The 12,344-nt window shown below is 36.2% G+C and overlaps 1 protein-coding gene across 11 annotated transcripts in view; it reads right to left on the reverse strand.

Moving 5' to 3' along the window:
- Positions 1-523: 523 nt before the first annotated feature.
- abi1a (abl-interactor 1a) overlaps positions 524-12,344 on the reverse strand; it is a 55,721-nt gene continuing 43,900 nt past the window's right edge. For 2 of the 11 annotated variants that reach the window (XM_079601232.1, XM_079601229.1), the window contains 6 exons: positions 11,655-11,755; positions 9,753-9,842; positions 6,470-6,667; positions 4,910-4,996; positions 2,697-2,882; positions 586-1,881 (listed from right to left, as the gene is read on the reverse strand). In XM_079601232.1, coding sequence (XP_079457358.1) covers positions 1,706-1,881; positions 2,697-2,882; positions 4,910-4,996; positions 6,470-6,667; positions 9,753-9,842; positions 11,655-11,755 — 838 coding nt within the window. In that variant the 3' untranslated portion in view covers positions 586-1,705. Of the gene's footprint in view, positions 1,882-2,696; positions 2,883-4,909; positions 4,997-6,469; positions 6,668-9,752; positions 9,843-11,654; positions 11,756-12,344 lie in introns of all 11 variants that reach the window. The other 9 variants (XM_079601234.1, XM_079601236.1, XM_079601235.1 and 6 more) reach the window with 8 other exon arrangements.

Consider the following 12,344-nt stretch of genomic DNA (forward strand, 5'->3'; position numbering starts at 1 on the left):
CTTGCTTGAATAAAAGTAAACATTTGTAAACAAAAAAAATCAAAAATGAAAAAAAAAAAAGGTAATTATGACTTTTAATAGAAACTCAGAATCGAGGAAAAAGTCAGGCTCAAAGGCATATAAACTCAATGCAGAGAAGAAAGAAAGATAAGGACACTTGCAATTCGTACTTTTTCCTAGTAATTCCGAGTTTCAATTGAAAAAGTCACAACTACTTATATTTCATGTTTTTTTTGACAATTAGGAGATCATGTCTAATCCGTCTAGAGGCACAGAATCACCACCAGTTTACAGTTGAATGCCTGTCTGTAACATTAATGGGTTAGTTCATTGCTATAATATTACAGATTAAACATTAATCCAACACCTGTAAATCTCAGAAAACAGCTCATACAGAATATTTAGTTTACCTCCTTAGGTCATGAACATTTTTGACCCTTATGTAGTAAAGAGAGTTATTTTGCTGTTTTGTGGCATTTTATGGAAATTCTCTGCATGTATGGTATGATATAAATTAAAATATGGCTCTACATTCTTCTAAAAAATAAATAACCAAAAAATGTTAAATGAATAGACCAAGGCTTTACATAGAATGATTTATTATAAAAGACTGTACAATTAAATTTCAATTAACATTATAAATACAAATTCTGAGCCGAGCTTCAGCGCAGATGGAATTCAGTTGGAACACTTCAAATGTTTCAGTATGACAAAAAAAGTCTCAAGGCATTAGCTTTAAACTCCTGAAATGACTGACAGTGGTCAGACGCAGTTGAATGCGATCTCGTTTCGCTCCTAAAACAGCTCGAAGAGTGAAAAATAGACAAAGAAAGTGTGATTAATGCCAGACCCGAGTCGAGTAACTAGACCAGTTCATTGCTCTCTGTACTGTACAACACGCCGGTTACTTGTTACAGACCATGGCACAGTCCAGCATTGTAAGAATTGTGATTTGTACTGATTAGAGGCCTTTAGATGCTTTACAGCTTACATATTCAAGCTATCTACATAGAATTCATGTTTGTTCATCGTAGCAAATACTCTAGTCATTTTTGGCGTTAACTAAAAATATCAACATGGAGGGAGACGCTGTTGAAACAAATGAAAAACTTCTGTGCTTTGCATTCATTACCCAAATTAATAAAGAAATGTATATTGACGTTTCACTAAAAATTAGAGCATAAACATGAGTAGTCTACAAATGCCTATATTTAAAATAAAGTGTTCTGTAAATAATACAAAGATGGAAGCTGAATGGAAATGTAACGTTTAGGTTACAATACATATTTCAATTTTGTATGCATGCTTTACGTTAAGATTTTGATACACTTTGGGGCAATGACACGGTGCTTTAAGATAAAACACTAAAATTAATTTGTTTATAAGATGATGGTTGACCTTCAGTTGGAAATGTCAAAAGAAAAAATGGTGACAATCATCTACTTTACACGTTTGACTGTTGAAGATAATGTGATTGACGTTCACTACGGAAACCCCACAGGCTAACTTTCATTTTATGTACACGGACTTCCTCCGAATAGTCGCTCCATCCCGTCTGCCCACATCCACCCATCACCACAAAGTTAAGTTCATAGATTTTCACGATCCGCCATTTGTCGGGAACAAACATGTCTCCTTGCACACGGTTTATACTGTGTTCACCATTTCATTGTTTGGGTATATATGATTTCTAGGTCGAGTCCCTTCAGTCGGCATAGTGCATGATGGACTCCACGTAGTTCCCGGGAAACAGACCGGTGACGCCGTTGCTAACTCCCTCGAACCAGCCGTCGTCATTCTTCTTGATGATGTAGATGATGGCTCCTTCCATGAACGACAGCTCGTCGTCCTTATCCTTGATGTAGTCGTAGATGGCAACCACTGCAAAGACCAACGTTATTAGTTATTAAAACAATAAGCCACATCAAGAGTGTTATTAGGCAACTATAATATGATCAAAGACACCAGTGTTTAATAAATAGCTGTATAATACGATTATTATGACCAATATAAAAAATACAAATAGTTACATAATGTTAAGAAAATAACAATAACAAAATAATGTCACTACTACCGGTACTACTAATAATAATTATTTAACAAAAAAATACATGTTTGACTTCAAAATATAAATGTTACATACATAAAATAAACAAAACAATGGTAAAAACATATAAATCATTGATTGTTTCAAATATATAAATCTTATGCATTTTAATAAATAAAATAAACAACAAATGGTAAATAATACCAATTCTTATTTAAAAATTTTTATGTTACATTAATAAAAAATGTACATTCCTAGTTGACTTATGAAGAGTATTTTATTTTTATTAGTTTATTAACATGTAACTTAGCATTTTTTTTATAATGTCACTACTACTACTACGAATAATAGTTTAAAAATAAATAATTACATGTTGATTTCAAAATATAAATGTGACATAAAATAACCAATGGTAAAAATAATTGTTAACCAATAAAAATAAACATAATAAAAAAAATATTTTATTCATGTAACGTAACAAGCTATGATTTATAAGCATTTACATAATAAGCATTTACAATTTTGAAATGATCACAATGCAAGGATTCATTGTGATTATTTCAAAAATGTAAATGCTTATTATGTAAATGCTTATAAATCACAGCTTGTTACATGAATAAAATGTTTTTTTTTTTTCACAAACTGTCACCTTTCTCCATGTAGATCTTGGGGGCCCACTGAGGGTCTCCGTCTGCATAGGGGTCACTGTACTGCACTACAGCTGCCTCTTCATCTTCATAGTCCACTGGTGGAGGAGGAGGAGGGGGCGGAGCCTCGTCGAACATGGGTATGTCATCAGGGGGAGGGGGGGGCGGTGGAGTCGGGGTCTCTGCAACTGGACACCCGGCACACAACAGTCAGATTAATCAAACGCTTTAATAACACAGCTCCGGAGTGGACATGCGCTCATGCAGACGGTTAGTAGACATGCAAATCACATGAACAACGGTGAATCTGCATACACACTCATGCCGGGCGCGGGATTACACACACAGATCTAGGGAGATTATTGTGTATGTATGAAGGAACGCACGGATATGAATACTTACCAGATTTAAATGGAACAGAAGTTAAATTCAACAGTCAAATGATGGCAATATTCCACATAATAAATAGTACACACACACACACACACACACACACACACACACGGGATGGGGGGGTCTTACAGAATAATTAAAATAGTACTTATTTAAACTTCTTCGTTTATTACAATCATTTTAATACATTTTGTATTTCGATTTCAGTTCGCTTTTAAATGTCTGGTTCGAAATAATGAAATTAATTGTATTCTATTGACAGAAGAGTTGGTATTGCTAACTAAAGCTAAAGGGTTTTAAAATTGTATTCATGAATTGGGGGGAAAAAAGTATTAGATACAAAACTTAAATGTAAATTAGAAATGTTGTCTTGGCCACAAACTGAAGAACGTTGAAGAACTACAATTACTGACAAAATAAATAATAATCCTGAAATAAAAGTAAATACAAATATAAAAAAACAGATACAAATTACAAAACACAAAATTGCAAAAACGCACTAAAAATAAATAAATATATATATATTTTTTAAATAAATAATAATAAATATTATAATAGTGTATAAATAATACTAAAATTAATAATCAAATTCAAAATTAAAAGTAGGTAGCTAGCAGGTAGTAGGTAACATGCCAGCTTAATACAAATGAAAGATTTTCCAGATAATATTTTGTCAATTTTATTTGGCTTAAGTACAGTAACTTATTTAACCAATTATATGCATATCATGTGATTGATGAGATTTCTTTAAATAATAATAATACAACATTATAATATTATTCAAAATGACACCTAATAATTTTCTAAAACAACATAAATAGTTATTTATACATGAAAATATATAGCTGCGTTGATATTTTAGTGAAATCATCATATTTTAGTGTCCTTGTTTCAAAAGTGGTTGAAAACATTCCCTCCTTGGATTTGCTTTTTACACTATTATTGTATATAAGTGCATGGCACATTAAACCAATATGAACTATACTTAAACAATTACTTCCATTTTCCAAACTATCACTAGGATACAAAAAAATTGCAATCTGACCAGACGTGCTCATAGTCAACAGTTGTGAGACTTCCTCATCACAGTACCAGCATGCATCATGAGAGGGCAGCAAAAAACACTGTAGGCATTTTAAGACAAAACCTACAATGACAACTTCATCAACCTACAGTATCCTTCTGTCTGAAAATACAGTGTGCGCAAAGTGTCCTTGAACTGAACAGTGTGTGAGTTAACCGATGCTGCTCTGATGACTGGAGAAAAGGTTTCAATCCTTCCCATGGTGCATCAGTGTGGTTCAGCCCTACCTAAAGCTCGCTGGGTACAAATCAAACAAAAAGCCATACACAAAAGTAGCCCATGAAACAGTGTCCAATATCACACACACAGGGGAAGTGTATATATGAGGCATGCTTTATCGCCATTGAATATAACCCAATGTAAAACAAACCGTAGAGCACGCGTAAAACAACGAACGCATTTCAAGTACAAAACGTTAAATTCTTGCCCCAAACAGCCTAGTAAGCCTCTTTAAGGTTACATAAAGCAATAGACACTTATGTAAATGTGTGACACACTTTTTGTTTTCAGAAAACGCAGGCTTTAGGCGTTAGCAAAGGCTTTATTTCGATCTGTTGTAGTGAACTGAATTATACAATGGCAATACGCATGCACTCTTTGACCTGCAGTCGCCACGCAGAATGAACAGTGACTACTTCACAAACAGATGGAGATGGAGATGAAGATGGAGATGAAGGCATGCAGTGAACCTCGAACACATCCACATGCTAGTGTGAGAAACGTGGCCGTCAGACTTACTGTTTTCCTGAACTCTGGCCACAAAGCCTGTGAGTGGGATCTGTGGGGTGAGCTGGGGCATGGGTGGAGGAGGAGGGGCCATACACACTACACACACACACGCACGCAAACACAAAGAGCAGGAGAGACCAAGAGGAAAGAGGGAAAAAAAGCAGGAAGAGAAAAGAAAACATCAGTCCCACATAATAAAGGTGGGGAAGAGTAGTCCTATAGGAATAGGACTCCTATATAGATCTAGAAAGCCTGAACATGACGTTCTCTCTGGTAATCTGATATCAAATAACAAATCGGCAGCGTTCCGATACCTTTCGACCAATTAATTTCTTGCTTTTCAGTTTAAGGTGTAGTTATATCAATATCAAAATTCGCATTTAAGATTGTATTTATCTCCATGTTTTTTTTTTTCCAGAACTGAATGTTTCAATTTAAAACATAAAAAAAAAAAAAAAAAAAAAAAAAAAAAAGTCCAGATATTTTTAGGTTTTCCAGATAAAATAGAATTTGAATAATTTTTGCAAAAGTTGTTTCATTGCAAAGTAGTATTCAGAAAAAAAAAAAAGTATTATAAATACTTACAAAATAAATATTGTATGTCATAATAAACCCTACTGTTCCAAAGTTTGGGTCGTAAGATTTTGCGCTTATGCTCATCAAGTCATCAAATCAAAATAATAATAATTATAAAATAAATATAATATTACTAGAATTTTTAGTATCCTAAAATGTAATTTATTCTTGCATTGCAAAGCTGTATTTTCAGCATCATTACTCCAGTATTCAGTGTCACATGATCCTTCAGGAAACATTCTGTTGATTTGTTGCTCAAGGAACATTTCTTATTATTATTTATCAATATTTTTGCGATGCATGACCTTACTGTCCTTTTTTATTGCATTTAATCCTTGTTAATTAAAAGTATAAAAATGTTCAAAAAAATAAAATTATCATACTGACCTCAAACTTTTGGAACGGTGGTGTATATCATCATCAACCAAAATATAAAAGGTTGTGATCAAATTTTTCTTATTGTTCTTAAAAAAAAAAAAAAAAAAAAAAAAAAAGTTCAGTTAGACGAAAGTAACAATGTAAACCCACTGTCCACAGAGTGACAGATGATTGTGATCAGACGGTGTGATAGTTAGAGTAGGTTTTCCCCCTGAATGCATGAATGATGTGTGATCATTCACGTCTGATGCCGAGTCAACCGTCATTCACTCTAATGCTCATGGACATCTGACAGTGGGATTTCAAATCGCAGAAGACACTAAATCTCCATTCATAAACAGGTGGCCACGGGCCCTGTGCTCTCACCAATCCTAAATCTGAGGCTTTTCCGGTCTAAATGACATTAGTGTGTACGGCCGCACACCTGTGGGAAGAGACAGGCTGTTCCCTTCTCCACAGACGGGACCAGCATAAAAAAAACTGCCTTTAATGATGCATGGATATGGCTATTGCTGAATTTTAATTTGACTGATAATTAAACCGTCAAGTGCGTGATTAAATTTGATGTGAGTTTGAACGTGTCTGTATATTCGTGCAGCGTTCTTCGTGTCTTACTTGCGTTTGTGCCACCGTTAACGTGCGGCTGCTGCAGGGAGAACTGGGAAGACACGGACGGGGCTCGGCGGTATGTTCCCGTGGCGGAAACCATGGAGACGGAGGACGAGGTGTTGGAGTTGTGTCGGGAGACCTGCCGAGATATCGTGCCGAACTGGGACATGGGGATCGGCCCGAGACCCGGCCCAGCAGCCACAGCTGTTAGTGCCCACAGAAGAGGGAACAAAGACGGGAGAAAGTCCAGGAGTGGCCAGTGAATTACACACATACAGCAGGACAGAAAAGGCAGTCGAGTGCTAATAGGCAGAAGAGTGGATCTGACCAAACACGTCAACACACTTCCATGTCATATTTGATACTTTTCATACTTTTGTAGAGTGCGGTCAAATCGATTAATCGCGATTAAAGGGATAGTTCACCCCCCCAAAAAAAGACAATTCTGTCATCATTTACTCAGTTCAAGAGAGGCCTATCAACTGTTTGGTTACCCATATTGTTCAAAATATCTTTTCTGTGCGTTTAGCAGAAGAAGAAAAATTCATACAGGTTTGAATTAACTTGAGGGTGAGTAAATAAGTTAAATTTTTGGGCGAACTATCACTTTAATCACATCTAAAAAAGTTTATGCGTGTATATTTAAATAAATAAATAAACATATACACAGTATATACACACACACGCACGCACGCACGCACGCACACACACACATATATATATAGATATATAACATCACAAACTTATGGTAAATGCGATTAATCGAGTGAAGCCTGATTTTTTTTTTGCTATCATTTTCACAAATATTAAGCAAATATTTTCCCTTCAAATACTTACTGTATACTAAACTTAAAGTAGTTTAATTTAAAAAATTGTTTAAAAAAGTTTGTTTTACTATAATAGTAAAACTTATATTACAGTATGAGCATTTAATGAAAATCTTCATATAAATCAACGAGAAACTCAAAAGTAATTATATTACATGCAATATAATTTATTTTGAGTCTGGGTTTAAATATGACCAGGACATGTAATTATATTGTATATAATATTTCTTTTGATTTTGAGTTTAAATATGACCAGGACATGTTTCATCAGAATCACAAAGAAAACCTGGGCTTGAGAAACCCAACATCAGATGAAAACTCAGAAAACTCACAGCCATTTTACTTTAATAACTACAAACAATGGCAATGTAATTATACAACACTACAGCAGGACCTGCAATAAAATGTGCAAAGTTAGAAAAGGCCCTGAGAAAAAGTACCGTGTTGTAGTTGTATATGTAATAATATAGTCCTTTGTGTGTTTACACTGCAGATGGGATTTCCTCTATAGGGACATTTCCTGTTGACAGTGTCAGATAACAGATTACAGGGAAACCCTAGAGACACACGCTCTCCCTGATAGTGATGGCCAGAACGAAGAGAACAACAAACACAGTGGACAAACATCACTGTGGCACCACAAGCCTTCACCAGTGGCATATGAACACATTACACATATCTCATTTAAAGATGGACCTCTCATTCCAAATGTGTCCTGGTGGAGCCAGTGAAAACCCGTTCTAATGAACAGAATTATGGGATATGATGTTTACATCTTACATTTAAGCATTTAGCTTTTATCCAAAGCACTTTATCTAAAAGCAATTAGTTAATTCGTCCTGCACTGGCTAACATGATCTTTCAAAAGAGCCTGCAGTGAGGACGTCTCTGACAACTCACCAACACAATGCTAGGTTGTTTAAAGTGGTTGCTAAGGCATTGCTATGCAGTTTCTAAGTCTGACATGAGTCAAGAAAGCCCACCCTCAAGATTCTACTATATTTTGGTTTCTAGATACAGTTTGAGTTTCTCCATGTCAAGGTGAGGTAACATTAGTAAAACTTCAGCGAAATTTAGCAGAAAAAGCAAGTTTATTGTCCATTGCCAACACTAGTGATTCATGAAAGACCGCTTACTTAGAGGTCACTTCCAAATCAAGAAGCTTTATATTGGTAAATTTGCATGTTCAAAGTTCAACAAGCTTAAATCCAATGGCAAATCCACATGGGGAAATGTTTCATGAAATTCCCAATCACGCAGATTCCTAATGAGAGGACTGCATTTCGCCATATAAAGGTATGTGACCGCATCTTAAGGGGATAGTTCACACAAAAATGCAAATTCAGTCATCATTTACACACCCTCATGTCGTTCCAAATTTTTTTGCTCATCTTCGGGACACAAATGAAGATCTTTGATGCAATCTGAGAGATTTCCGTCCCTGACAGCTACGCAACTACCCCATTTGATGCTTTAAAAAGTTCATAAAGAGATCGTAAAACTAATCCATATGAATTGAACGGTTTAGTTCAATTTTTCTGAAGAGATTCGATCGCTTTATACGATGAACAGATTGAATTTAGGCTTTTATTCACATTGAGATTCATCAACTCGCACATCAGTTGTGGTGAACGGAAGCTAAAGGTCGCTTGACGAGCGAGAATTTGTTCATCATATAAGTGATCATGTTTCTTCAGAAAATTTGGACTTGGCTCAATTCATATGGATTAGTTTTACAATTTCTATATGAACTTTTTGAAGCAAAAAAAAGTGGTTGTTGTGTAGCTGAATTCATCAAAAAGATCTTTACTTGTGTTCCGAAGATGTACGTACGGGTTTAAACAACATGAGGGTGAGTAAATGATGACAGAATTTTTTGGGTGAACTAACCCCAATAACCCATTAAAGGCCCATTCACACCAAGAACAATAACTATAAAGACAATTATAACAACAACTATTATTCTACGCGCCCTTGCAGTTTCGTCATCTGCCGCTTGAAATGCTTAAGCTCTTCAAAGTCTAATGGATTCTGATTGGCTGTCACTGTTTTTATTGTTAATCAGCCAGAAACAATTGTTCTGAAAGTGATTCTAACAATATTGTTCCTCTTTGACATTATCATTATAGTTGTGTTGTCCCTATTCTCACAGAATTTGAATTATTATTAAAACCTTATAGTTATTATCCTTGGTATGAATAGGCCTCAAGTATACTGGATTTTTTTCCCTGAAACAACACTAACAATGAATTATGTGAAATTATTTTAGGCAGTTCAGAGACTTCTTCACAGTGCATTGATTTAAATTGGTTGATTAAGCACAAATCCGCCACCCAAAATAATGATCACCACCACCAAAAGTGACCCATTCTGACACCCACAGACAGACAGGTGGATGGCGGGACGGTAACGCCGGTGTTGCCTGGATCAGACTTGGCGATGGGATTGGGGGAGGGGCTCACCTATAGCAGCGGCTGGCATTGGTGGACCCTGACCGGGGAGGGGGGGTGGAGGAGGAGGGGCTGGGGGAGGAGCAGCCCATGAGGGTTCGACTGCGGGTCAGAACGTCATATCAGAGAAAACACACCTTGAGCGCGATTCATTCATTATTAGCGCACAAAAAAAGCTAAGCTCTGTTCCAAAACCCAGTGAGCTACATTGCTGTCTACATAGATAGGCATCCCAACCATCCTATATCCTTGTAAGTTGACAGATTTGAAATGTTCCACATGGGCAGCAACTTTTCGTGGCACACAAATAGTACTTGACACATGAAGCACATGGGAGACTCGACTCTAAATTGACTCCAGTGGATGTTGATGTTAGAAATTAAGCTAAGCTAACAACACAATGCTAAAAACATAGCATAGCATAAACACTGGGTAAAAGATGTACTGCAGTGACAACATTTTTGACAACCACCTCGGATGTTTGCCTCACCCCAGTTCCCTAGACAAAAACTGGATTTTTCCATTGACACTTGTATTATTGCAGAAAAAAGCTCTCTGACCAACAAAAGCTTATGATTCTCACACGTTTTGTTTACCATGATAATCTTCACAAATGCGGATCTTGGAAGTCTAAATCCAATCGCCACAAACCAACTATGCCACAGTAGTATGACTTCATCTCTAACTTCTGACAACTCTTTCAATATTTATTCAAAATCTACAAGCTATAATAGTTTGCAAGAGCGCGATTATAAACACAATGAGGCAGTAAAAGCAGACTAGTGAGTAATGAATTTCCTGTGAATTTCCTTTATCAAGCTACATAAAAGCTCAAACATATCACAAAGGGGTTTGACTGATATATTTTTTTGTAGAATAAAACTTGAGAATATCTAGAGCTTTTGTTAACCACAGACCTTATTTCAGGCATTTAAAACCCATTAAAACACATCGACTTCTGGACAATGGACCCGGAAGGGTGAAAATGCTAACTTGTTTCCGCGTTTTAGGACTCACTCCTGCAGCTCTCGGGACAAAAAAAAACAGCTTTTTAAATACTTACAATAGACTGAAAACACTCCATAAATAATTTGTATCTATTTTTGATCAATTTTTATTTTTGATCAACCCGTTTATTATATATAAAATATTTTGCATTTATCAAATTTTCAGAACTGAATGATGCAAGCATAATCAACGTTCTCTCAACTCGGTGCGCCATCTTGGATTAATTTTGCAATGCAACCGTCTTCTCCATAAAGGGTACAACTGATGCTGTCTACTGAGAGCTAAAACGAGGGGTCTCGGCTTAAAAGTTCAGAATAGCCAACATGTCTTTAAGATGCCTTAAAATGCTGCCTAAGTATGTAGCTCACTAGGTTTTGAATGCCAAAATAGTCCCTCATCAGAGCCTAAAAGAAAACCTAAAGGGAAGAACCTTAAATTGTATTATGCAAAAACACAAACAGATCAATAAAAGCGTGCAAGGACAGAGAAGCTGCATTCAAAAGTCCTGTCAGCACTAAATAACCTTAATCCAGGAAAAGGAAATCAGAGGTGCTGATGCAGTGTTGCTATGGTGACTGAGGATTCAGGAGGGGGGGGCAGGACAGCGATCTCTTTTCTCACTAAACTCGTTTCTTTTCTCCTGTTCTCTGCCGACAGACCAGCCTTCAGAGTTTTCCCCTTCCTCTCCATTTCTACCTGTCCTTGTTTTGTGTAGTGGCCTACTTTGACAAACCTTTCGCTGGAAGAATCAGGCCATGAACAACTAATCCTGCTCCGTTTCTCACTCTAGAGAACAGGAAATACTGCAGCGTTAAATACCCACATGTGAAGTGTAAGTCTAAGTCTCCAGTTGGCCCTAACCTAGGGCGTTGGGCTTCAGATACTGTGTATGTGGGCTCAGCTCACCTGGGACTGAGTTGGGAATGGAGGGAGTCGGCACAGCGATGGGAATGCCGATGCTGCTGCCGCCACTGTTCTCTCGACTGCCGCTTCCCCCGCTGCTGCCACTAAACAGAGAAAGAGAAGTCGTCAGATACAGTTCTTCTCAGTATACCACCATACATATCATATCGTTATGCATACTGTGTATAGAGTGTGTGGATTTTCCACACTTTAGGAGTACTGTATCCCACAACGCAATTTGACATTCAATGTGATGGCAATATCAACAGTAATCTTTTTCTCAACTCGTTAGATTACACTCCCAGAAGACAACACATTACTACACAAAATAAAAATGAAAAATAACAATAATAGGGCTGCAAAATATACAGTATATCAATGACTACAAAATATGAATATTAATACATAATACTAATATTATTTATTATTAGAACTGTGCTGTAAATAAAATAAAATTATGTAAATAAAATTATTACATTAAAATAATAAACATTGCTATTGTAATATTTCACTGAAAAATAAAAATGAGTATTTAAGAAAAATATAATAATACGTTTTATTTCACAGTACAACTGTCGGTCTCAATTTCTTCATTCTCAAGTGTTAAACCATGAAGCTTTTATTTTGACAGAAAACCAGAGCCAACCCTTAAAAAAATCTCTTTTGTTGACAACAGATGGTTTCGAAGCGCTT

This window comes from Phoxinus phoxinus, assembly GCF_949152265.1.
Source record: "Phoxinus phoxinus genome assembly, chromosome: 24".
In the NCBI taxonomy this organism is placed as follows: Eukaryota; Metazoa; Chordata; class Actinopteri; order Cypriniformes; family Leuciscidae; genus Phoxinus; species Phoxinus phoxinus.